We start from the raw sequence: 22,107 nt of genomic DNA on the forward strand, positions 1-22,107 counted from the left end.
AGCATCAAAGGCAAGAGAGCTGCCAGCATTGAGCAATTCTGCCTTACACCGACAGAGAAGTCACCGCTGTGCGGCAGCTGAAGAAACAACGTCGCTTGCCAGATGTGTGTGTGATGCGGGTGTGGCATTGCCGTAGTAACGCAGCTCACGGCAAGCCTGGGTCACAGCAGGAAAACAAGCCAGAGTTTGGGAAATCTCAGCAAAGACCAGCACGGACACATTCCTGGCCAAACTCGAGGGCACGGAGCGCAGGCAGGGCTGCAGGAGGCAGGGCTGCAGGAGGCAGGCGGCCAGTCCCAAGCTCAGCGCTGCTGCACGGACACTGCCGGTACCGCCCCAGCTCAACACAGCACCCGCTCACAGTAGCAGGGCCTTTGGGGACTGCTCCACATATCAGGGGGCTGCCAGACAGGTTGTTTGTGTGATCAAACACATCAGCACATCACTCAGTAACTGAGCTGTGAAGACCTTTGGTCACCAAAGGTCTCTGTTGGAGGAGTATCATGAAAGGGAGCCACAATTTCTATATTTTGCTTATTGCAACCTGATTTCTTATGTCTACAGATCACTCCGCCAGAAATCTTGAAGCTAAAGCCACACATGTGCAAAAATCTCTTGTATCTGGTTGCCCAAGTTTCTTACCTTCTTTGGTTCTGATTCTGCTGCCAGGTAACATCAGTGTTCAGTGTCAGGTTACACACAGCCTTGTCTTTGTACAGACCGAGTCGGTACGTGGATGCATGGGTAGACTTTCCGTATGCTTGACTCACTTCACACAATAACACATTTCACAACAATAAATGTTATGCAATCTTTGCAGCAAAAAGTATTTAGTGCCATGACAGCTTATGCCAACTTCTCACCAGCCCCTTAACAGAAGTACATGGGACTGAGGACCTTGAGAGCACCATGCTGAGACCAGGAATGGTGCCAGTGTGGGGAAAAGGAAAGAGGAATTAGACTAATAGGGGTCTCTGACCACTCTTAAAGACACAGCCAGAGAACATGCACATCTTTATACACTGATACACTGAAGGAAGGTCACTAGGGGTCCAGCAGCAGCAACAAACCACAGGTTGCTGCGGGAGAAGAGGAAGAAAAGATGTGAACAGTGCCTTCTCACAGCAGTAGCTGGTCTTAAGTAGAAATCTAACCCCCCTAATCCTCAAGTAAATGGATTTGCAGGGCAGCAGCACCCAGCATTATCATGAAGGAGCAAAGGACAAAGCTTATTTCACGTATGTTGGTGTTATATGGCCAGAAAGATATAGAGGATATGGGAGAGCAGAGCTGCTATATGATACCAGGTCACTCAGTGACCTCTTTTCCTGGGTGCACAGTTCCAGCACTGAAGGGCATCCAGTGCAGCCAGCAAGTGCTGACAAGCTGTTGTTCAGAACTGGCAAGCAGAATATTCTGAGGTTTCAATTCCAAGTTTTGGTTCAACAGAGATTTCAAAGAAATGATGATTCATGTTGAGTTCTGACCAGGAAGTGGTGGCAGGTTTTGTTTCAGGAACGGCTCTTTGATTGAAGTTCTTGCTCAGCATCCATGATGCACTATTCTGTGCTGCCATGTGCCACATGGCATAAAGGCAACAAAGCCAAAGCAATACAAATAGGAAAAAATAAAAAAGTGAAGGAAAAGAGCAGACTCGCATAGGCCAGCATAAGTAGTTGTTTATCAGAGACAAAGCATTATTGAGCTTTTTTGCATAGAGCTGCCACGAATCACATCTTTCACTGTTTTATTTACTGGTCTACTAATAATCTGCAATTATAAAATATGCAATGCTATTTTAATAAGAATGTATCATCTGGCCCACAATACAGATTTTGTGAAGGCTAGAAAAATGAAAATCCAGGAAACAGAGAAGAAACACAGCTGCTGTTTTGCACTAATAAAAGATTAGTAATCTTATGATACAGAAAGAGATACTTCTCAATAACTTGTAGCAATAAAATAATATTTCTGCATTATTACTAAGTAAAGCACATTGACAAGAAGTTTATGCAATTGGAGATAAGATATATAATCGGGATTGTTGTAGTAGAGGATGCTGTGTCTCATTTGGACACGAGATTAATAGCAGACAGCTTCAGTTATGGTAACATCATGGGAAGGCTGGTGATTGTGAGTCTTGTTTCAGGTGATCCTTTTCATACCACCGTCCAAAAAGCGTCACAGTGACGACTGGTTTTGTTGGTCTTATCTTACTTATCAAGCGCCCATCTTTTAATACCTGATTGAAAAAGGGAAGAGAAGGACATAATTAGAGGAGTACCCATATGAACACGCTAAGAGCTCAGAAAGATGTGACAAAACAGGAAGAAGGTACGTCAGACCATATCTCTTACTGCAACTAGTGACTTCATTAAAAGGTATTTAATAATCTGATTGTTCACTATGAGCAAGGTCACTTTGGCTGTTTTGAGACAGTTTATGCTGTTACTACCCTGCAGAGAACCTTGCGTGACATAGCTCCAGGGTGTCCCATTACCTCAAACTCCCTGGGGGCCAGCTGCACCCCACTGTACAAGACTTCTGGAAAGACATAGTTGGTGCCAAAGGTGCCGCTGAGAGAGAACATCTCAAACTTGGTCTGTGCAGTCTCCACTGGCTGCCCGCATGTGTTCGGGTCTGTGCTCTTGCACTTGAGCAGTGTGCATATCTGCGGGGAGGAGAAGACAACAACGTATTTAGCAAGACGGAAACACTCTGGTAAGGAAGCCTTCTGTCATCAAAGCTAGTGTGTTTCAGAGCAAGTGACCATCACAGGATCTCTTTCATAACCTTTAAGCAACTCCTTCTTAGTTACAGCTTATTTTTTCAACCCTTATTTTTTTGATCTGACTGGGGGTATTCCAGAGCTGTACTGCCTTAGTAGTTAGAAATAACCTTAGTTTCTGAGGTAAGTGCTGACAGAGCACCTTATTTTATCCCTGAAGGTCAATTCGGTCACTTCTATAAAGCTTCCAATTTCCAGTTCTCTCATTTCAAGAATCCCTTCTCACATGTCTTAGTAAGATGAGTTTGTGAATGGAAATTTTAGGCAAATGAAACAAATGCCTCCTCATGGGTGCCTTGTGCAACTGTACACACAGATCCTGTTACTGGTATTTGTACATGTTGCTGATGACAATTCATTAGATGGTTTGGTAGTCCATGGGAAATCTGAATTTGATGTTCTAGGTCCAACACCTGGTGAATATATGTCAAGGTAATGAGGTCAGCATCCTTTGTTAAAGTTTTGTGTTAGCAGTTGTAGTACACAGAGGAAAGTAGGAGTGGCAATGTTTTCTTCTTAAAGTTAATTCTCCAGGTTACAGGTGGTAAATATTTATGGACACCATGAAGAAATATGAAATAGGGCTATCGCTCCCATGAAGGTTCAAAGGATTTTGGCTGGTTTTGCTGACAGGCGATGGAGGAGTTTGTCTATTTGTGTCAGATACTGGGGGATAGAATAAGATTATTCATCAGAAATATTATTCATCAGCAAATATGATTTCCTGTTGAAATGCAAATAAGCAGAAATAAAGAATCTAATTCTCTCAGTATATTCTGAGGAAATAAAAAAAATACTGAGGGGAAAAAGGATGAGTAGAAACTCCCGTCTTCTCTAGAAAATTCTGTACTGGTAGATACCATCTGGAAGCTTCCACAATCACTGAAATAAATTTTCTAAATGAGGTCACCAAGAACTGAATTTATTCAAGCTACCTTCATAAATATATTAGATGAGCTGTTTCCTGGCTAAGACGTCCCCCCGTATCCTGGAGTCTGTACCAGCTGATATGCAAAGGCCGTGTTGACAGACAGAAGTAAGGAACTAAAAAAACAATAACCTGCTGGCACAATAACTTAATTATGAAGGCAAAGAAGGTTTCTTATAAGGCTTTAAGCAAATTCAACCAGGGTGTAACTCACTCTCTTTCCAAACATTTGATTAAAAGAGAGGAAGAGTGGACATTCCCACTAAAAGTCATACACCATTTCAGTAAATTTCATTGCTACGATTTGAGTAATGGCAAAAAATTAACATCTCTCTGACTCTAAATTACCAGAGCATCTCATAAAGATAGATATGATCAAGTGATTTTTTAACAGAAACTGTCTGATGAAGGTTAGAGAGGAGATTCAGGACAGCTACTACAGATAGCCAGAAAAGAGGACCTAAATTTAGACAATATTGCATGGCTAACAAAATAGTGAGCGCACTCTGGGAACTTGAAAGAGGTTCAGAGACCTCTCCACTGCATTTGTTGGATTTAAAGGTAAGCAGGCTTGGACATTTTATCAACTACTTCCCATTGCTGACAAATAGGACAGCAGGACTCCGGCATACAAGAAAGTTGTCTTTCCCCCCTCCCAGAGCTGAAGGTTTCTCCCTGTAAAGAAGCTTCCTAAAATAAGTACTCCCCCTCCAAAGAATCATTACCTGCAGATAGTATTGTCCTTCAACGACATGAAGCCCATCAAAAGCACCTAGCACATAAACTTCATTTTCTCGTTTCCCTGCCATCTTGTAGCTCAAGTGACAGCAGAGGTCCTTCTGGCAAACAGTGAGATTCCCTTCAGGCTTAGTGAGCTCAGTGAAAGTGAACCAGTCATGGAAGATGAGTCCTTGAAAATCATGGTTATTTGGTGAGAATCTTTCGACACTCGAAGCATATGAGCTCCAGCTGACATCAGGCAGGAAGGCAGGAGAAAGGCGAGGGTGTGAATCTAGTTCAGCAATGAGGAGGTGACCATCTTCAGTTTTCATATTGTAGTAGTACGCTCTGGCTCCGTCTGGTGCATAAATACCACTCCCTGAGGATAGCGCAATAGTCAGACAAAAAATAATTTAAAAAAAGTATTGTCCTTTAATTGTCCCTACTGCTAGCTTATCCACTATTTTATAAATATTACACAAATTTTAGTCTCAGCAAAAGTGACCATTAGCAACTCACTACACAGAGATCATGCTTTGGCAATGAATAGCATTTCTTTCCCTGGGTGAGGTCTGCTCAGTGTAGACAAAGACAGAGGATGTTATGTTATGGTTGTATTTATGGCCTCCCCAGTTCTCTTTTCTGCTGTACGCAACAGAGTTGCTTGAGAACTCCTTTATTCTCGGCTAATTGATGTAAAAAGACCATCTACCAACTGAGACCATCCAAAACAACGCAGGCAAGTATCACAGGCCTGTCCTGGTGAATGCAGAAGGAGATAGCAGCTGTCTGCCCTGTTTACACTGACTGAGGATTCCTCCCTATGTCGGGAATTCAGACCTGTCCAGCGCCAAGTGACAGACAGAAATCAAAGAAGATCTGTCATACCCATTACTGCTGAAAAGCCACATAAAATGGACAACAAGCAGTAGCCTGTCAGGCATTTCAAATGAGAAGCCCCAAGCCAATACTATAGTTTCACGGCTCGGTGAAGACACTGGCCTAGCTGAAATATACTAACCCATAAGCTAAGGTCTAGAAAATCAGTGTTAAAAGAAAATGCGGACTTCTCAGCAGTGTTACTGCAATAGGTCTGAAAAGTTGTTTTTAACATTTTTCCAAACTGTGTTAAATACAGCTACAGATAATAAATAAATACAGATAATAAATACAGATAATAAATACAGCTTTCATTTGGCCAGAATAAATGGAGCCATGCATTGGGTTTACAGGTATATTTATCTCTGGGTATTCAATTGCAGACTTACAGGTGGAGAGGAAAAGAACCTAAGTTTCAGAAGTTTCTACTCAGATAGAAGGGGCAGTAACTTACTACTTCTTTAGAGGCATTAAAAGAAAGAAAGGAAAATCCTAAGAAGCCAGGGAGAAGAAAACACCGCAAGTTTTGCTGTGCTTTGTATGGCACCAGTAGGGACAATGGTTGTCAGGTTCAAAATTTGGTGACTAAACTTTTCACCTTCCAAATAAATGTATTATATTCCTCTGCAAAATCACCTTGCAGAACAGGGAATAAAGATTCATGGCTATAAAGATTTTTCAGGCAGAGTGAGCATTAATTACCTGTCATAGATATACTGGTACAGTGTGTATTGGCAGCTAGGAAGTTGACACCCATGCCCATGGCCCAGGCAGAGTGAAACTCAACCGCAGTCAGAAACGGCAGGACGTTCATCCAAGCCGTTGGGAAGAGCACAGTGTCCACCTGCAACTCGCTCACCAAGACCACGGCAGGCTCCCGGAAAAGGATGTCGAAGCATGTGAAAATGCCAAACTTCCCAAAGGGGGTCTCAAAGGTGATGGCTTCTGGCTCTTTAGGGTAATTAAACTGAGTTTCAACCATAAAGAGATTATACTGTAGGGGAAGGTAAAAAGAGAAACTGGTTAAAAGCACTTATTGCAATATCCTGGAGTCATTCCCTAAAACAGTTCAGAATGACTAGAGAAATTTTTTGACCTGTGTTTGAAGCTTTCACATGGACTAAAATTGTAGGATCACCATAGTGCCCAAAAGGTGGATATGGAGAGACACATGTTGCCCTAGCACCTAGCTAGGAAACCAACCGGCTATCTGCAGGTCTGTTGGTGTTGGCCACCTGCAACTCCCGTAAAAATAATCTCTCTGCTCTCCCCACCTAGTTTATAATTCCAGTGACCTGAAAGACACACAGAAGAGAATTAATAATGGAAAAGGAGCACGGAGAACCTGATGCCAAGAGATAGGATTAGTGACCTTGGTGTGGAGGAAGTGCAAGTCAATATAGGGAGAATGTAGAGCGCAGAAGAAAACAAGGGTGGTGGTGATGGGGGAACGGCAGATGAGCTCAGCCAATACGAAAATCCGAGTTTGTGACATTCTCAGCTTTCCAACATCTTCCTTCTTCCTTTGCATTCACATTTACTAAGAGAGTTCTTTAATCTCCAGGTGGCCTGGACAATAAGCCTGTGCCACCAAGACAGAAAAGATGTTCAAGTTTCCTGAACTTGTAACTCAGTGCCTGGGCTGTGCCAGGCTGGCACACGGGGGACCAGACTTGCAGTATCAGTGTCCCTGTCACCCAGTTTGCTCACAAAGAAATATGTTGGCATAGTCTCCGAAGAACCAGGTGAAATACTGGGCTCAAAGCGCATTAAATAAAAACTGACTTCAGTCTAGCACATTGGCATGATATCCGGCACACAACTCTCAGACAACCTTGATGAACCTTGCAGGTAGGCACACAAAACTGAAAGAATACACTTTCATTGGGTGCAAATGGTTCAATGTCCTCATCTCTTTTTACAGCCAACTTAGGTCCACGGTTTTGTCCAGATAGTTCCTGTTATGCAAAAACCATGGTGAAACATCATCAGAAAAAAAAAAAACCAAACAACAGAACAATAGGAAAGGGCCTGACTTTCTTAAATCATACTTCTCATCTAAGACGCGATGCAGATGAACATCTTAAAATCCTGGAACATGAAGATGCAATCTGGTGAACACCTGCACTGAAAACTAAAGCTGCTTAAGCAGCAGAATTTCCAGTAATATGGAGTTAACAAACTGAAGAAGTTAACCAAAACCCCATGCCACTGAATCGGTCCTGCGCAATCATTTTTCATTCTAGTCTGTTTTGAAAAACATGACAGCAAATGCAAATTTATAGTCAACACTGCACAGCAAGAGAGAGGTTCTTTTAAATCATAAATAGGAGCAAAAATCTGCCAGGGACAATGACTGGCATTAAATTCTCTTGCCAAACAGAGACATTTTGGAAGTAGTGGAGAAATAGCTCCTGACATTCCAAGGCCACTTTACCTTGTGGTAACGAGCCACCAGTTTCCCCTCCGGGTCAAAGACAACATCGGTGTTGTACTGATAGCGACCATCGCTGGGACAGCCGGGATCACTGGAGTTACATGGCTTCTTGTCCCCGATGTTTGCAACCACATAGATGGAGTTATTCCTGGCCATGCAGCTGAGTCGTTCCTGCACTGGTGCTGGAGCAAATCTAATGCATTTTTGGTGAAAGAAAAAAAACCCAAAAAAGATTGTACAAGTTTAAGTTCAGATGTGGAAGAAATGCACTCAGAATTACTATTCCACTAACTGCATATCCCCAGGTGCAGAAAAAGGGGTAGATCAAATCATAGTTTCTGTTCATTTTCTTCTCTGTTCGTAACATCATTTTAAATTGCCGGTCTCTTTTAGCTTTCAAAAATGGTATCCCTGTGTTCTTCTTTCCTGTACTTTTAACAATGTTCTTTTCTGTGTGGATATAATTCTCAGTTAACACACACACAAAGATATGGGCAGCTTCAGAAAACAGAGAGGCTAAATCAATATGCAAACTTAAAATAACTTAAAAATTAATTTTCAGGCAGACATAAATCTTGATTTAAAAGACCATTCTAGCCTTTTTTAAGACTCTTCACTCTGTTTAAGGCAGCTTCCCGTAAGCTTTCAGTAAAAAGTAGTCACGGCATTAACAGAGCTGGGGACTCTTGAAATCTTGCTTCATAAAGCCCCAGAACAGAAGAATACAAAAGCTTAGCTTAGACACAGACCTGGTCCCTTTGGTGTCCCCTGCTGACACACATTTAGAGCAGCCCTCTATAATACAGCAGACCATGCAAGTGGCTGGATTCCTAAAAGGCACTTCCTTCAGATCTACAGAAATATTTTGTGCAATTTGATTTAGAAGTCACCCAGCCACATAAGCTGAGGATTGAATTACCTTGTCTAATCTATGCATCTGACATGATAATAAACTAGCTTATACTTACAGAAGATTTTCACAATTTATCTGAAATAATAGTTTACATGTTTTAAAAATAATTATTTTTCCTAAAATTTCCTCATTTTCTCCTTTTGCACTTTTAAAAAGTGAAACTCTCTCAGTGCCTTTCACCTTGCATATTCCCATTACCAGTTAAGTAAGAGTTCTTTCTGATGCATCTCATTTCTACAGTACCCGGGATTTTTAATAGATTAAAAAAATGAGCAGTCCTTAGGCATTTACTGGGAGCAGCTCACGACTCCATGAGACACTAGTTTGAAACCACACAAACCACTGCAAAAGAAATCACCTGGTGGGGTCGGTGCAGGGAATCCAGTTCACTGCTGGATCAGGGATATCCTCCAGGTAGGGGTAGATGGTTTCTCTTGTGAAACGCCAGCCGTAAATGCCATCTTCAGGGGTCACAATGATGTGGGCACCCTGACACAACAGGCTGCGTTAGGAATTCACCCACCAACAGATAACCAGGAGGGTCAGCAGGAGCAGAAAACACTAATTAACTAACGAACCCCCCCCAATACACCTAGTACCTGCTGGGCGGCTTCCTTGATGGCCCTTTCCAGGACATCCATGTTTTGGTTCATCAGGGCCAAAGCATCGTCGGGAGAAACGGGCTCGTCAGTGTCATCTGGCAGGATGACCGCATGCTCATAGACGGCTGCAATGAAGGTGTCAGAGGCGAGGGCCTGGAGGACTGTGAGTGCAAACACCGCAGTGTGCAGGACAGGCCGGGAAGGGAGCATGGCTGGTGCCTCACAGCTCCTAGAATACTCTGAGTCACGGAAAAATGGTGCAAAAGGTGCATATATAGAAAAGAAAACAGGGACAAAGTTTAACTTTAAAGGAGGGACGAAGCGCTGGTTTGTTAAAGGTTAACTTTGGAATCAAGCACTGCTGGTGATGTATGGGAAAGTATGACAATATACAGTAAGGATGTTGCAATTCCACAAGACTAAAAAGCTGGGCAATGTGAAGAGTAATTGTGCTAATAGAAAAATAATTGTTAAACACGTGGCTGGGAAGAATGGTCCAGGTTTTGTTGTTACACTTTTTTATGTCATTGATTGCAGCAGACTTTTGCTATCTATGTTGGCTCAACTCTGATACCCACATGAAAGGTGGATGAGTCCCTCTTGAGCTAGTCTTATGTGAAGCCTGAGTGGCAAAATTGAGGGTTTTAAAAACTGTTGGCTTTATTCTAGCGTCTTCGTAGTTGCTGTTTCCTGTAATATGTGCCACAGCGCCAAGCCTGACTATATTCAACAAGCATTTGGACAAATCCCTCAGACACACAGTGTGAGTTTTGGGGTTGTCCTTTGCAGGGACAGGAGTTGGACTTGATGATCCTTGCAAGTTGCTTCTGACTCAGGACATTCTATGATTCTATGATTATGTACAGCTTGCTTATGTACAGAGTTTCTTTAGACCAAAGTCATTACAGAGCACCTCACTATACTTAGATGTAATATCCTTAGTGTGCCAGTGACAGAACTGCCCCTTGCATTTAAACCAGTGGCTCTCCCAGTCACTTATGCTTAGCTGTACATCACTTTCTATCAGCCTTCCACCAGAAAATTTGCATCCGGAGGGAATGTTTTCCTCTGAAATCAGGCAGGTGAGCCACCAACCAGGCCACTAATCTGGTACCTCATTGCCTGGCTGCCACTTGCCTGAAGCAGAAGGGCAGACAGTTCACGAGGCACAGTAGCACACCTGCTCCTCTGTCTTTCCTGTCTCCAGGAACATGCTGTTTATTGAGAGGCCTTAATTTTTAATCTTTTACTTCAATTCAGTCCAAATGCATTTTTTGCTATGGTATTTTCTATTTTTTGACCTTCTAGCAATTGCAGTATTCTCATTTGGAAAAGGTTTCCTAAACAGTGTGAAGCAGAACAGGCTGCCTGCCTTCAGCTACAGCAGACTGTCATGGTAGAGATGTCTCAGAAAAGACAGAAATGTAGGTGAATACAAGTACCAGAGAGTTCCCTGCAAGAGTAGTGCTGACCGAGGGTTTCAGCCAGTAGGAACATTGGCTTGCATCTGGTAATGTTCACCTCTAAGTACTTCTCTACATACATTACTAGATACAGCACACTCATTCAGGAGCCTTAAATATGAGCCATTGAAAGGCTGCAAGATAGATTTCAGTGTTAATTGAAGTAATATAGCTTGGAAGACTTTTTTCCTCCCATTTTTCTTACCAAATGCAATAGGCATTGAGTCACATTAACCACAATGAGCTCTAAGTCTGAAGGAGGAAGCAGTAAATGTTCCCTTGTTTAGCAACAGCTAGGACACCAAGTCAGCATAGAAAGGTGACTACCCTGGCAGAGCAGAGCAGAAAAATTTACAAGTGCAGGGGCTGAGGGCTGCCCTGCAAAGTTCAAGTCGCACTGCCTGGACGGGGGGGTTTCTGTAGTACAGTGAGATGGAGGCATCCCTGTCTGCCTCTGTAGCAGCAGGCACCACCACCTACTGCCTGCAGAGCTGGGTGCTCACCCAGGAGCAAGGAACTAACTGTGGTTAAAAAAACAAACACACTAAATAAAAACTTACCGAAACTACAGCGGTCCAGGCTATATGTGGCTGTGGGAAACGAAAGAAGAAATTTATCCTAGAGCTCCCTCTACTTTTCACAACTCCATCTTCCCAGTTCACACTCCTCACCCCTCTACTGCACTCTCCTCTGTCTCTGCACAGCGGTTATCTGAGGACTGACTTACTTTTGTGAAACAGGGTGCGATTTGATTATAAAGCAGCTCAGCTGTAGAGGTAGTCCATCTTCAGATTGTGGTCCTGCTCCTTTTCTTGTACTAAGAGAGACTGCGTGGAAGACTACTCCTTACTCAATGGGTTAATCTTGCTATGGTGCAATCACTGCAAAGCAGTGGGCAGAGGTGAGGAAATGAGAAGCCAATCATTTTTAGCAAGAGCACACAGTCATGTTGCGTAGCTGTAACAGGACGCCATGTCTTAGGTTGCAGATGAAGTGTAGAGATACAGCACTTTTTCTCCACAAACGAGTGTTTTCCAGTATTTCTGTTATTTGAGTTGTAGAGGGTTACAATTTAATACATTTAGAGACTAAAAATCTTGTTTTTACAATATTCACTTTGTTCAAAAACAATGTATTTTACATCCTGCAAGTCTGTTTTTCATTATATTGGTCAGATTAAATGTGAACAGTGTTTTTACTTCAAAACAAACCTGTGGAACAAAAAACAGAATTACCAGTACATAGACATCTTAGTAATGCCACCCAAAGTAATCCAGTCCACTTGCTTAGAAGGTACTGTCTGCAGATCCTGCACCCGCACACATTCCGATGCATTCAATCTATTTATTCAAGCTGTTCGTCAGCCTTTCCCAACACCTGCCTGCACAGTCTTGACCCTCCCTCACAGCAGCATGAGTAACTATTTCACAGGAAGACAGATACGCACCTGCAAAATTGCTCATTTTGAGAATTTTTGATATGGTCCCACCTGACTGCTTGAAAAAGGTGACACAGTTATCGATAGTTTCGTGGAAAATAATTTTTTCATACCCTAAAACTGTGGCCAGAAAGATTCAGGTAGACTCATCCAACTCTAAGTTAGGGCATGGCATAATAACATATTACACTGTGTACTCAGTTGAAGTTATTGAAGCAATGGTGTTTGCAGTCTTGTTTTCAAAGTAATTGGTAACTTAAACCTTCAACCATTGGCCTTCAAAGGTTCTGTTAATCTCCAGTTTAGAAAAGAGATGGGGCAGAACAGTGTTGTGGGAATGACTTCTAAAACCCCACCAAAAATTTCAAAGAATTAAAGATGAGTTGTTAATGGGCCACAACCCACTGCTGTATGCCTGAACCCTAACCACTGAGGTCAGAGGAATTTATTTTCTATTGTCTATAGTGAGATCAAGGACAAGCCTACGACAATCAAAAGCTATCATACAAAAATACATAAAGAACTGCCCGGCAGAGTAATTTATTTTTGCTGCAAAATCAAGTCAACAAATAAATGCATAATGACTATGCTGTTAGATAAGGCAAATTGAGAAATAGAATGCCGTTAAAATTATGGGTCTTAACATTAATTAACATTAAATAACATTATGATTAACTATGATTGATTAGCATTACAGAAAAAAAGCAGACGAGAGCTTAAAGGGCCTGCAGTGAAGTCATGGTGAAGCTTGCTCTGTGTGTGGAGGGTCCTTTTCATACAACCTCCCAAAGAATGGTAGTGGGAGTACTCAAAACTGGCTTCAACGTACTAGTCTGACTTATCAGACGTCCTTCATTTAGCACCTAGCTACGGAAAAGTAAAATAAACATCAGCAAAGCAATAGAATTGTATGACAGACACAAAATGATGTCTTCATTAATGTCGACCTAGTTGAGAGGCGTCTTGAAAAAAGAGAAAGCAAAGCATGTCTGCCTGTTAATCACTTGGACATACCACAAAGTCTGAGAAAAACTACAGTTCCTCTGTCTTAAGCAAGATGCTTTTCTAGGATATTTGGGGAAGAAGGGAGTCGGGGAAATGGACCTGCTGTATGAATGCAGCCAGGGAAATCAGGCAGAAATAAAGCTGCCTTGAACTCAAGCCAGTTACTGAAATAGAGGACACTGATAACTCCCAAGTTGCTCCTGTGTCTTGTGGTGGCTTTTTGACCATTTCTGTTAAAAGTCTGACAACTCACAATGGTGTCCCATTACCTCAAACTCCCCGGGGACCAGCTGCACCCCACTGTACAAGACTTCTGGAAAGACGTAGTTGGTGCCAAAGGTGCCGCTGAGAGAGAACATCTCAAACTTGGTCTGTGCAGTCTCCACTGGCTGCCCGCGCATGTTCGGGTCTGTGCTCTTGCACTTGAGCAGTGTGCATATCTGCGGGGAGGACGGTACAGAAAGGCAAAATACCGCTAAGCTTTCAACAATCAAGACTGTAAGATTGATTGTAAGGAAAGCTGTCATGATGAAGAAATTATCCAATATATCTACTCATTTATTTAGGCAAGAAGACCATGAATGCTCTTGGCACTTGAAACTTTGTAAAAAGACAATTCTTTGCCAGCACCACAGCAAAGCACTGTTGCTGTGTGTACACACGTGTGTTTATAAGTTAAGTGTGCATTCATGCATAACACATATGCATGTAGTCACAGGTATGGAATAGTTTATGACCTAGGTAAGTTACTTCAGCTCTGGCCGAGATTCCTAAAAAACTGAAGCCATACTTATTTGGCCACTCTAGTGGGAACACTCTAAAGATATAGCATATTTAAAAAAGCCTAACAGTGAAATTTAAAAGAACCAATACGCTGACAAGCCATGTGAATACAAAGGCTATATCCATATTGTTTCTTGATTTTGTGAGATGACTGCATGTTAGAGAATCATATCAGCATGATGGTGCAATCCACTGAGCAGAAAAGAGCTCTCTGTTGTGACAAGAGCATCCCTATGAAGATAGGGAGAACTCTGTTATCTTCTCTCCCTTTTGTACATGGAAACCTTCTTGAAGTGTTACAGCATGGGGTCATCTCAGGGTCTTCACTTTCATCATTTATAACATAGACAGAAGAGCAGGATCAACGCCCCTAATGAAGTCAAAATGCATCATGAAGAAAACAAATGTTTTCAGAGGGGCCTAAAGAATGCCTCCTCTTAAAAACCCTCAGTCAAAAATGAGACAAATGCAAATGGGCTGCAAGGAGAGTATTGCAGACTTCCCACCATCCAAATAAGAACAGGAAGCCTTTTCCTGCAAATATATCTCTCCTTCAAAAAAGTGTAGCCCATCAAAGGCACCCAGAACATAAATGTCATCTTTCTGCTTCTCTATCATCTTGTAACTCGGTAACAGAGGTCCTGCTGGCAAATGGCACAGGTTCCCTTGGGTTCACTGAGCTCCATGAAGAAGAAGAGATCATGGAAAACAACCCCACTGAAATAGTGATCATTTGATGGAAACTGTTCAGTACTGCTGGCATACAATTTCCAGTTAACAGCAGCAGGATAGTCAGGAGACAGACATGGGCGTGAATGCAGTTCTGTCACCAAAAAACAAAAAGTGAGCATTTTCCATTTCTGTATTATAATAATATGCTTTCAGACCATCTAGGGCATAAATACCACTCCCTGCAAACACATAACACCAGAAAGCTTAGCTTTTAATCTGAAAGCAAGTGTATGGTACAAGTAAGCAGTCATCACTAATTAAACATGTGCCAAATTTTATTCTAATGTTTACCAGATTGTTTTGAAACTAAATTAAGCCTTCACAGACTACAACCCTAACCTAATGCTTTTTGCAATCAATGGAAAAAAGGCCAAACTCTGATCTTTCAGGTATCATAAGTGACAAGATTAGTGTGCTAATTATATGCCATTACAGATTATTTAAGTGGCTGAAGCTATACATTCCTCATTGAGTTTAGCTGCATCAGAAATCAGTATTTTTGATTAAAATGAATGGTAACACTATCAAGTAAAAAAAAATTCTATAAGGAAAATATATTACCAAAAGTCACATCTTTATGCAAACTCTACACAAATACATACATCTTTAAAGCCCAGAGTAAAACCTACTCTGGCTGTTGTATGACATAGGGTCATCAATGACTGAGAACTAAAGGAATGGCCCATATCTGCTTTTATTTGGAAGGCAAAGTCGAAGCCTACATTTTAGCAACACCAATAAGTTTTCTCTCACTTCTGCGAGCACAGGCCCACAAAACTTGTGCTTGACTTCTAGCATCTGCTCAGGAAAAATACACAATGAAAACAGAGTCTGCAAAGAAAACCTGACACAAGGTATCCAGCCCAGAAGTAACGTTTGCAGGACTCTCAAGAACATTTCGTAGAGTTAGGTTTCCACCTAGTGGAGAAAAAATACTTTGGGCCTGCAGATGACCAAAACATCGATAAATACCAGGGTCAGAAGATGAAGACTCACATGCATAAACTCTCAGGACTGACCATTTAGCAAATAACTAAAGGTGTTCCAGTCAACTTAAGCATTTCTGAGTTCTTACGTATCACATTTTGGTTTTTTTTTATCTGTACATATTCTCTTCTCCTAATCCTGTTGACACGCACATGCATGCCTAAAGCTGACATGAATTTCTGCTCAGGTCAACTGCACTACATAGATAAAATGTTGCCCACGGGAACAAGATCAACCACAGCAATATCACATTACCTGTCATAACTAAAGTGGATTTGCACGTATTTGCTGCAAGAAAGTTGACACCCATTCCCACAGCCCATGCTGAGTGAAACTGGACTGCCAACAACAGCGAAAGAGTGTTACCCCAAGCAGTTGGGAACAGAATGGTGTCAACCTGAAGTCTTCTTGCCAAGACCACAGCTGGTCATGATAGAGTATGTCTGCACAAATGAAAACGCCAAAGTAGCCAAAGGATGTATTGAAAATAACAAATTCTGGATCCTTGGGGAAATCAAACTGTTTCTCTGTCATGAAAAGGTTGCACTGTTCATAGAAATGAAAGGAGGGAGGAAAAAAATATTAGAAAATAAATCAAAGTACTTAAATCACACTAGTATTGACTATAATGCTTATTCACTTAAATAAAAGTAATGGAGAATGTTTTGTGAACATGCTATATATTAATTTCAAAAAGGAGAATTCCTACCACTGCAAGAGGGGATTTGTATTTAATTAGCAAGAGTTTAGGACATTAATGTTTTAATATCTGATGTGTCACTTCTTATTGAGAAGCAGTAAAAATAGAGGGATTACTGAGTTTTAATTAATTTCTTTTAATTACTTGCTATTAAATTGAGACTAGCAGGAATGAAGGTATCTTAGGAGAGTGGCTTTCACCTGTCCTCTGACACCTGCTCTGTAATGGCTCTATGTACGAATACATTTAAGCCTGGGAAGCAGCTTCTGTTTCACATCTTTAATCACCTGAGGATCATGCACTTCCTGAACTTTGTAAAATCCTGTTACCTTGTGATAACAAACCACCAGTTTCCCTTGAGTCAAAGGCAATGTTGGTATTGTACTAATAGTGACCATTACTCGGGCACCTTAGATCACTGGAATTACAGGGCTTCTTTTCTCCCATATTTGCAACCACATAGATGGAGTTATTCCTCATCAGACAGCTTGGTCTTCCCAGCACTGGTGAGGGTTCAAACCTAAACAGCAGGGAAGGAAGAAAGGAAACAGAACATCAAAACCAGTCAATCCATAAAAATGCCAACACTAAGACTACACATCACAAGAATGAAAGGTTTAAATTAGTCATATGAAACTGTCATTTTCTGTTATTCAACAGAAGGCAGTAGTTCTGTGCTGCAAAGCTTAGCATGCCGAAACTCAGCTTCACCTCACGTTAAATAAGTGAGCAACACAGGGGTTTTCTCACCCTGAAAATGAATCTTTGGACCTTCGAGCCTCTCTTCTGCTGCTGGTGTGTGGTACCGCGTTGGTGTTACACCGACACATGGGCTAATCTCAGCTTTCTGCTTCAGCTCTTGATTCAGCTGCTGTGCTGAGGTAGCTCACAATTTGTTTCTTCTATGGTGCATTTAATTTTCTTTCACCAAATATTGCAGCTTCAAAAATGGTGCAATTTATTAAGGAAAATAACAGCATAAAAAGGCTATGTCATGATTCAAAAATTTGAAATTGCACAGTATATTCTTTCAGTAGTAGCTGTTATTTTATTCACAAATATTCCTAATATTCCTGCATCATAAACCTTTTCTACAACACATATGGAATACATTACTGAAATGTAGATTCTGTAAGGTTTTGTTTTTCTTTTAAATAAATCTCAGCATTTATGAGTATACTAACTGAAATCAAAAGAATTACAGTCAGACAAAAACAACAGAGGAAATGATGAAGGAAGTTAAGTTGTCTGAAGCTATTTATGGAAACTACATGATGTCTAACTTGCTTCCATTTCACAGATTCACAGATTTGTAGGTGTTGGAAGGGACCTCTGGAGATCATCTCATCCAACCCCCCTGCTTGGGCAGGTACACCTACACCTAGATCAGGGTGCACAGGACCTGTTCAATATCTTCACTGATGATCTAGATGAGGGGGCTGAGTGCACCCTCAGTAAGTTTGCAGATAACACCAAGCTGGGTGGGACCGTCGATCTGCTGGAGGGCAGGAAGGCCCTACAGAGGGACCTGGACAGGCTGGATCGTTGGGCCAGAGCCAACGGTATGAGTTTCAACAAGGCCAAGTGCCGAGTCCTGCACTTGGCTCAAAACAACCCCATGCAACGCTACAGGCTTGGGAGGAGTGGCTGGAGAGCTGCCTGGAGGAAAAGGACCTGGGGGCGTTGGTTGGCAGCTGGCTGAACAGGAGCCGGCAGTGTGCTCAGGTGGCCAAGGCAGCCAATGGCATCCTGGCTTGTATCAGGAATAGTGTGGCCAGCAGGAGCAGGGCAGTGATCGTGCCCCTGTACTCAGCACTGGTGAGGCCATACCTTGAGTACTGTATTCAGTTTTGGGCCCCTCACTACAAGAAGGACATGGAGGTGCTGGAGCGTGTCCAGAGAAGGGCAACAATGTTGGTGAAGGGTCTGGAGAACAAGTTTTTGAGGAGTGGCTGAGGGAGCTGGGGTTATTTAGTCTGGAGGAGGCTGAGGGAAGACCTTGTTGCTCTCTACAACTACCTGAAAGGAGGTTGTAGCGAGGCAGGGGTGGGTCTCTTCTCCCTAGTAACAAGCGATAGGACGAGAGGAAATGGCCTCAAGCTGCGCCAGGGGAAGTTTAGGTTGGCTATTAGGAAAAACTCCTTCACCGAAAGGGTTGTCAGGCATTGGAACAGGCTGCCCAGGGAGGTGGTGGAGTCTCCATCCCTGGAGGTATTTAAAAGAAGGGTAGATGTGGTGCTTGAGGATATGATTTAGTGGTGGACTTGGCAGTGATAGGTTAGCGGTTGGACTTGATGATCTTAAGGGTCTTTTCCAACCTTAATGACTCTATGATTCTATGATTCTATGACTCCAGGGAAGGAGACTCCACGACCTCTCTGGGCAGCCTGTGACACTGCTCTGTCACCGTCACAGTAAACAAGTTTTTTCTCATATTGAGGTGGAACTTCCTGTGTTCCAACTTGTGCCCATTGCCCTTGTCCTGTCGTTGGGCACCACTGAAAACATTCCGGTCCCATCCTCTTGATACCTGCCCTTCAGATACTTATAAGTATTGATAAGATCCTACCTCAGCCTTCTCCAGGCTGAACAAACCCAGGTCTCTCAGCCTTTCCTCATAAGGGAGGTGTTCCAGTCCCACGATCATCTTGGTAGCTCTCCGCTGGATGTGTTCAAGCAGTTCCCTCTCCTTCTTAAACTGGGAGGCCCAAAACTGGACAGAGTACTCCAAATGTGGTCTCACTAGGGTGGAGTAGAGGGGGAGGATAACCTCCCTTGACCTGCTGGCCACACTCATTTTAATGCAGCCCAGGATACCGTTGGCCTTCCTGGCCACAAGGGCACAGTGATGGCTCATGGTCACCTTGCTGTCCACCAGCACTCCCAGGTCCTTCTCAACAGAGCAGCTTTCCAGCAGGTCAACCCCCAGCCTGTACCGGTGCACGGGGTTGTTCCTCCTGAGGTGCAGGACTTTACACTTCCTTTGTTGAATTTCATGAGGTTCCCCTGGGCCCAGCTCTCCAGCCTGTCCAGGTCTCCTTGGATGGCAGCACAGCCTTTTGGTGTATCAGCCACTCCTCCCAGCTTGGTATCATCAGTGAAATTCCTGAGGGTAAACTCTGTCCCCCCGTCCAGGTCACTGACGAATATGTTGAACAGGACTGGACCCAGCACAGACCCCTGGGGAACACCACTAGTTACGGGCCTCCAACCAGACTCTGCACCATTGATCACGACTCTCTGAGTTCTCTTGTTGAGCCAGTTCTCTATCCAGCTCACTGTCCTCGCATCCAATCCACACTTCTTAAGCTTGTCTGTGAGGATCTTATGGGAGACAGTGTTGAACGCCTTGCTAAAGTCAAGATAAACAGCATCCACTGCTCTCCCTTCATCGACCCAGCCAGTCACACCATCAAAGAAGGGTATCAGGTTGGTCAAACATGATCTTCCCTTGGTGAATCCATGTTGACTACTTCTGACAACCTTCTTTTCCTCTATATGCCTGGAGATGACCTCCAGAATGAACTGTTCCATCACCTTGCCAGGGATGGAGGTGATGCTGACTGGCCTGTAGTTTCCTGGGTCCTCCTTCTTCCCTTTTTGAAGACTCGAGTGACATTTGCTTTCCTCCAGTCCTCGGGCACCTCTCCTGTCCTCCATGACCTTTCAAAGATGATGAAGAGTGGCTTGGGAAAAACATCTGCCAGCCTCTTCAGCACTCGTGGGTGAATCCCATCGCTGCCCATGGATTTGCGAGGATCCAGTTTGCCTAGGTGATCTCTGACCCAGTCTTCCCCAACCAAGGGCAAGTCTACCTTTCTCCAGATTTTTTCCCTCACCTCTGAGGGCTGGGATGCCTGAGGGCCAGCCTTAGAAGTGAAGACTGAGCCAAAGAAGGCATTCAGTAACTCTGCCGTCTCTGCATCCTGCATCACCAGGGCCCCTACCTTATTCATCAGCAGGCCCACTGTATCCCCAGTCTTCCTTTTACTGCTGATGTATTTGAAGAAGCCCTTCTTGTTATCCTTGACATCCCTCGCCAGATTTATTTCCAACTGGGCCTTGGCTTTCCTCGTCGCATCTCTGCATACCCTGACAACATTCCTATATTCCTCCCAAGTGGCCAGTCCCTTTTTCCACATACTGTGAACCTCCCTCTTCCATCTGAGCATCTCTAGAAGCTCTTTGGTCATCCATGCAGAAGACATTTAAGACTTTCAACAACCACTCCTAAAGGTAGCCATGTTTCCCATCAAACTGTTCCCCCATGCACAGCAGGGACAATACCTTCCAGAATCAGTACATGCAATCTAGTCCACCCATGGGTCCGGGATATCCTCAAGATAAGGGTATATTGTTTCCCTTGTGAAGACCCAGCCGTAAATGCCCTCTTCAGGAGTCACAATGATATAGGCACCCTGGTACCAACATACAAATCCAAAGAACACCATGAAGAAAACGAAGAAATAGTCAGTGTTTACCACTATGAACGTCTCTAACTCTGTCATAATACTTGCCTGGCTGCTTCTTTGATGGCATTTTCAAAACTGCCATATTTTTGTCCATCAGCATCAAGGTCTCCTCAGGAGAAACTGTCACTTCAGTGTCTTGTGACAAGACCACCTCACACTCCTAGACAGCTGCGACGTAGCTGTCCAGGGCACAGGCCTCCAGAGCAGACAGCACCAAAAGCACGGCAGAGGCACAAGCTTGAGGAAGCCCCATGCCTGGAGTCGGGAAGTCGCCCAAGAGGGCGGCAGGGCCAAGCAAAGCCAGTGGGCTTTAAAAGGGGAAGTCTTGCACAAAACCTGGGAATTCCCCAGAGTGGCAGAAAGCTGACACCAGGAGATGCAATCACCCTGCCGGGAAAGTCTCACAGCATCAAAGGCAAGAGAGCTGCCAGCATTGAGCAATTCTGCCTTACACCGACAGAGAAGTCACCGCTGTGCGGCAGCTGAAGAAACAACGTCGCTTGCCAGATGTGTGTGTGATGCGGGTGTGGCATTGCCATAGTAACGCAGCTCACGGCAAGCCTGGGTCACAGCAGGAAAACAAGCCAGAGTTTGGGAAATCTCAGCAAAGACCAGCACGGACACATTCCTGGCCAAACTCGAGGGCACGGAGCGCAGGCAGGGCTGCAGGAGGCAGGCGGCCAGTCCCAAGCTCAGCGCTGCTGCATGGGCACTACTGGTACCCCCCCAGCTCAGGGCTGCTCCGATCTAGCCAAGCATAGTTTGTCTATACTTTGCACAGTCCTTACTTATCACAGCTTCACAGATTGCAGCAGATGGCTATTTAAACCTGCCACCACATGAGACAGACACAGCACTAGCCAGGGGGTTGCCGAGTTTTGCAGAGGAGATCCCGCTGCTCTGCTTTAACCATGGCAGGAGAACATGTTTGTGAGTTGATTTGAACAAACCTGGCAACCAGGATTCCTCTTCAGGTTTCTTTTACCTCCATTTTGTATGTGAAAGAATGAAGAGGGGAGAAGATGTGTTGCCAGAAAGCTAGAGCAGTTAGTTAAGCCTGTCTAGTTTCCACTGGAGGTCTGGTGAAGTTCATGCATTGCAGGACAGCTCATTAATTGCAATGACACTTGTGCTCTTTCTGGTAATCCCAGCCACTTCAAGTCCTAACAGCGTAAGTCAGTTAAGTGAAGAAGTCATTCCACAAAGAGATAATTAAGTCTCATGCCTACACGTCTGCATCTTGTGCCTACCTCTAGTCCT

General features: G+C 43.4%; 1 protein-coding gene and 1 pseudogene across 2 annotated transcripts; both read right to left on the bottom strand.

Moving 5' to 3' along the window:
- Nucleotides 1-1,730: 1,730 nt before the first annotated feature.
- Nucleotides 1,731-11,623, bottom strand: LOC142054733 (pantetheinase-like). 2 transcript variants are annotated; one of them, XM_075087655.1, is made up of 9 exons: nt 11,458-11,604; nt 11,291-11,320; nt 9,265-9,506; nt 9,024-9,154; nt 7,753-7,945; nt 6,018-6,309; nt 4,442-4,815; nt 2,501-2,671; nt 1,731-2,242 (listed from the first exon to the last, which is right to left on the bottom strand). In XM_075087655.1, the coding sequence occupies exons 3-9, from the start codon at nt 9,475-9,477 to the stop codon at nt 2,114-2,116; spliced, it is 1,503 nt and encodes a 500-aa protein (XP_074943756.1). In that variant the 5' UTR covers nt 9,478-9,506; nt 11,291-11,320; nt 11,458-11,604; the 3' UTR covers nt 1,731-2,113. The 2 variants fall into 2 exon arrangements, with proteins under 2 accessions (XP_074943756.1, XP_074943757.1); XM_075087656.1 differs by lacking the exon at nt 11,291-11,320 and having other exon boundaries at nt 11,458-11,623.
- Nucleotides 11,624-12,698: 1,075 nt separating this feature from the next.
- Nucleotides 12,699-21,568, bottom strand: LOC142055767 (pantetheinase-like; annotated as a pseudogene).
- Nucleotides 21,569-22,107: the final 539 nt, after the last annotated feature.

Source organism: Phalacrocorax aristotelis, chromosome 3 (assembly GCF_949628215.1).
Source record: "Phalacrocorax aristotelis chromosome 3, bGulAri2.1, whole genome shotgun sequence".
In the NCBI taxonomy this organism is placed as follows: domain Eukaryota; kingdom Metazoa; phylum Chordata; class Aves; order Suliformes; family Phalacrocoracidae; genus Phalacrocorax; species Phalacrocorax aristotelis.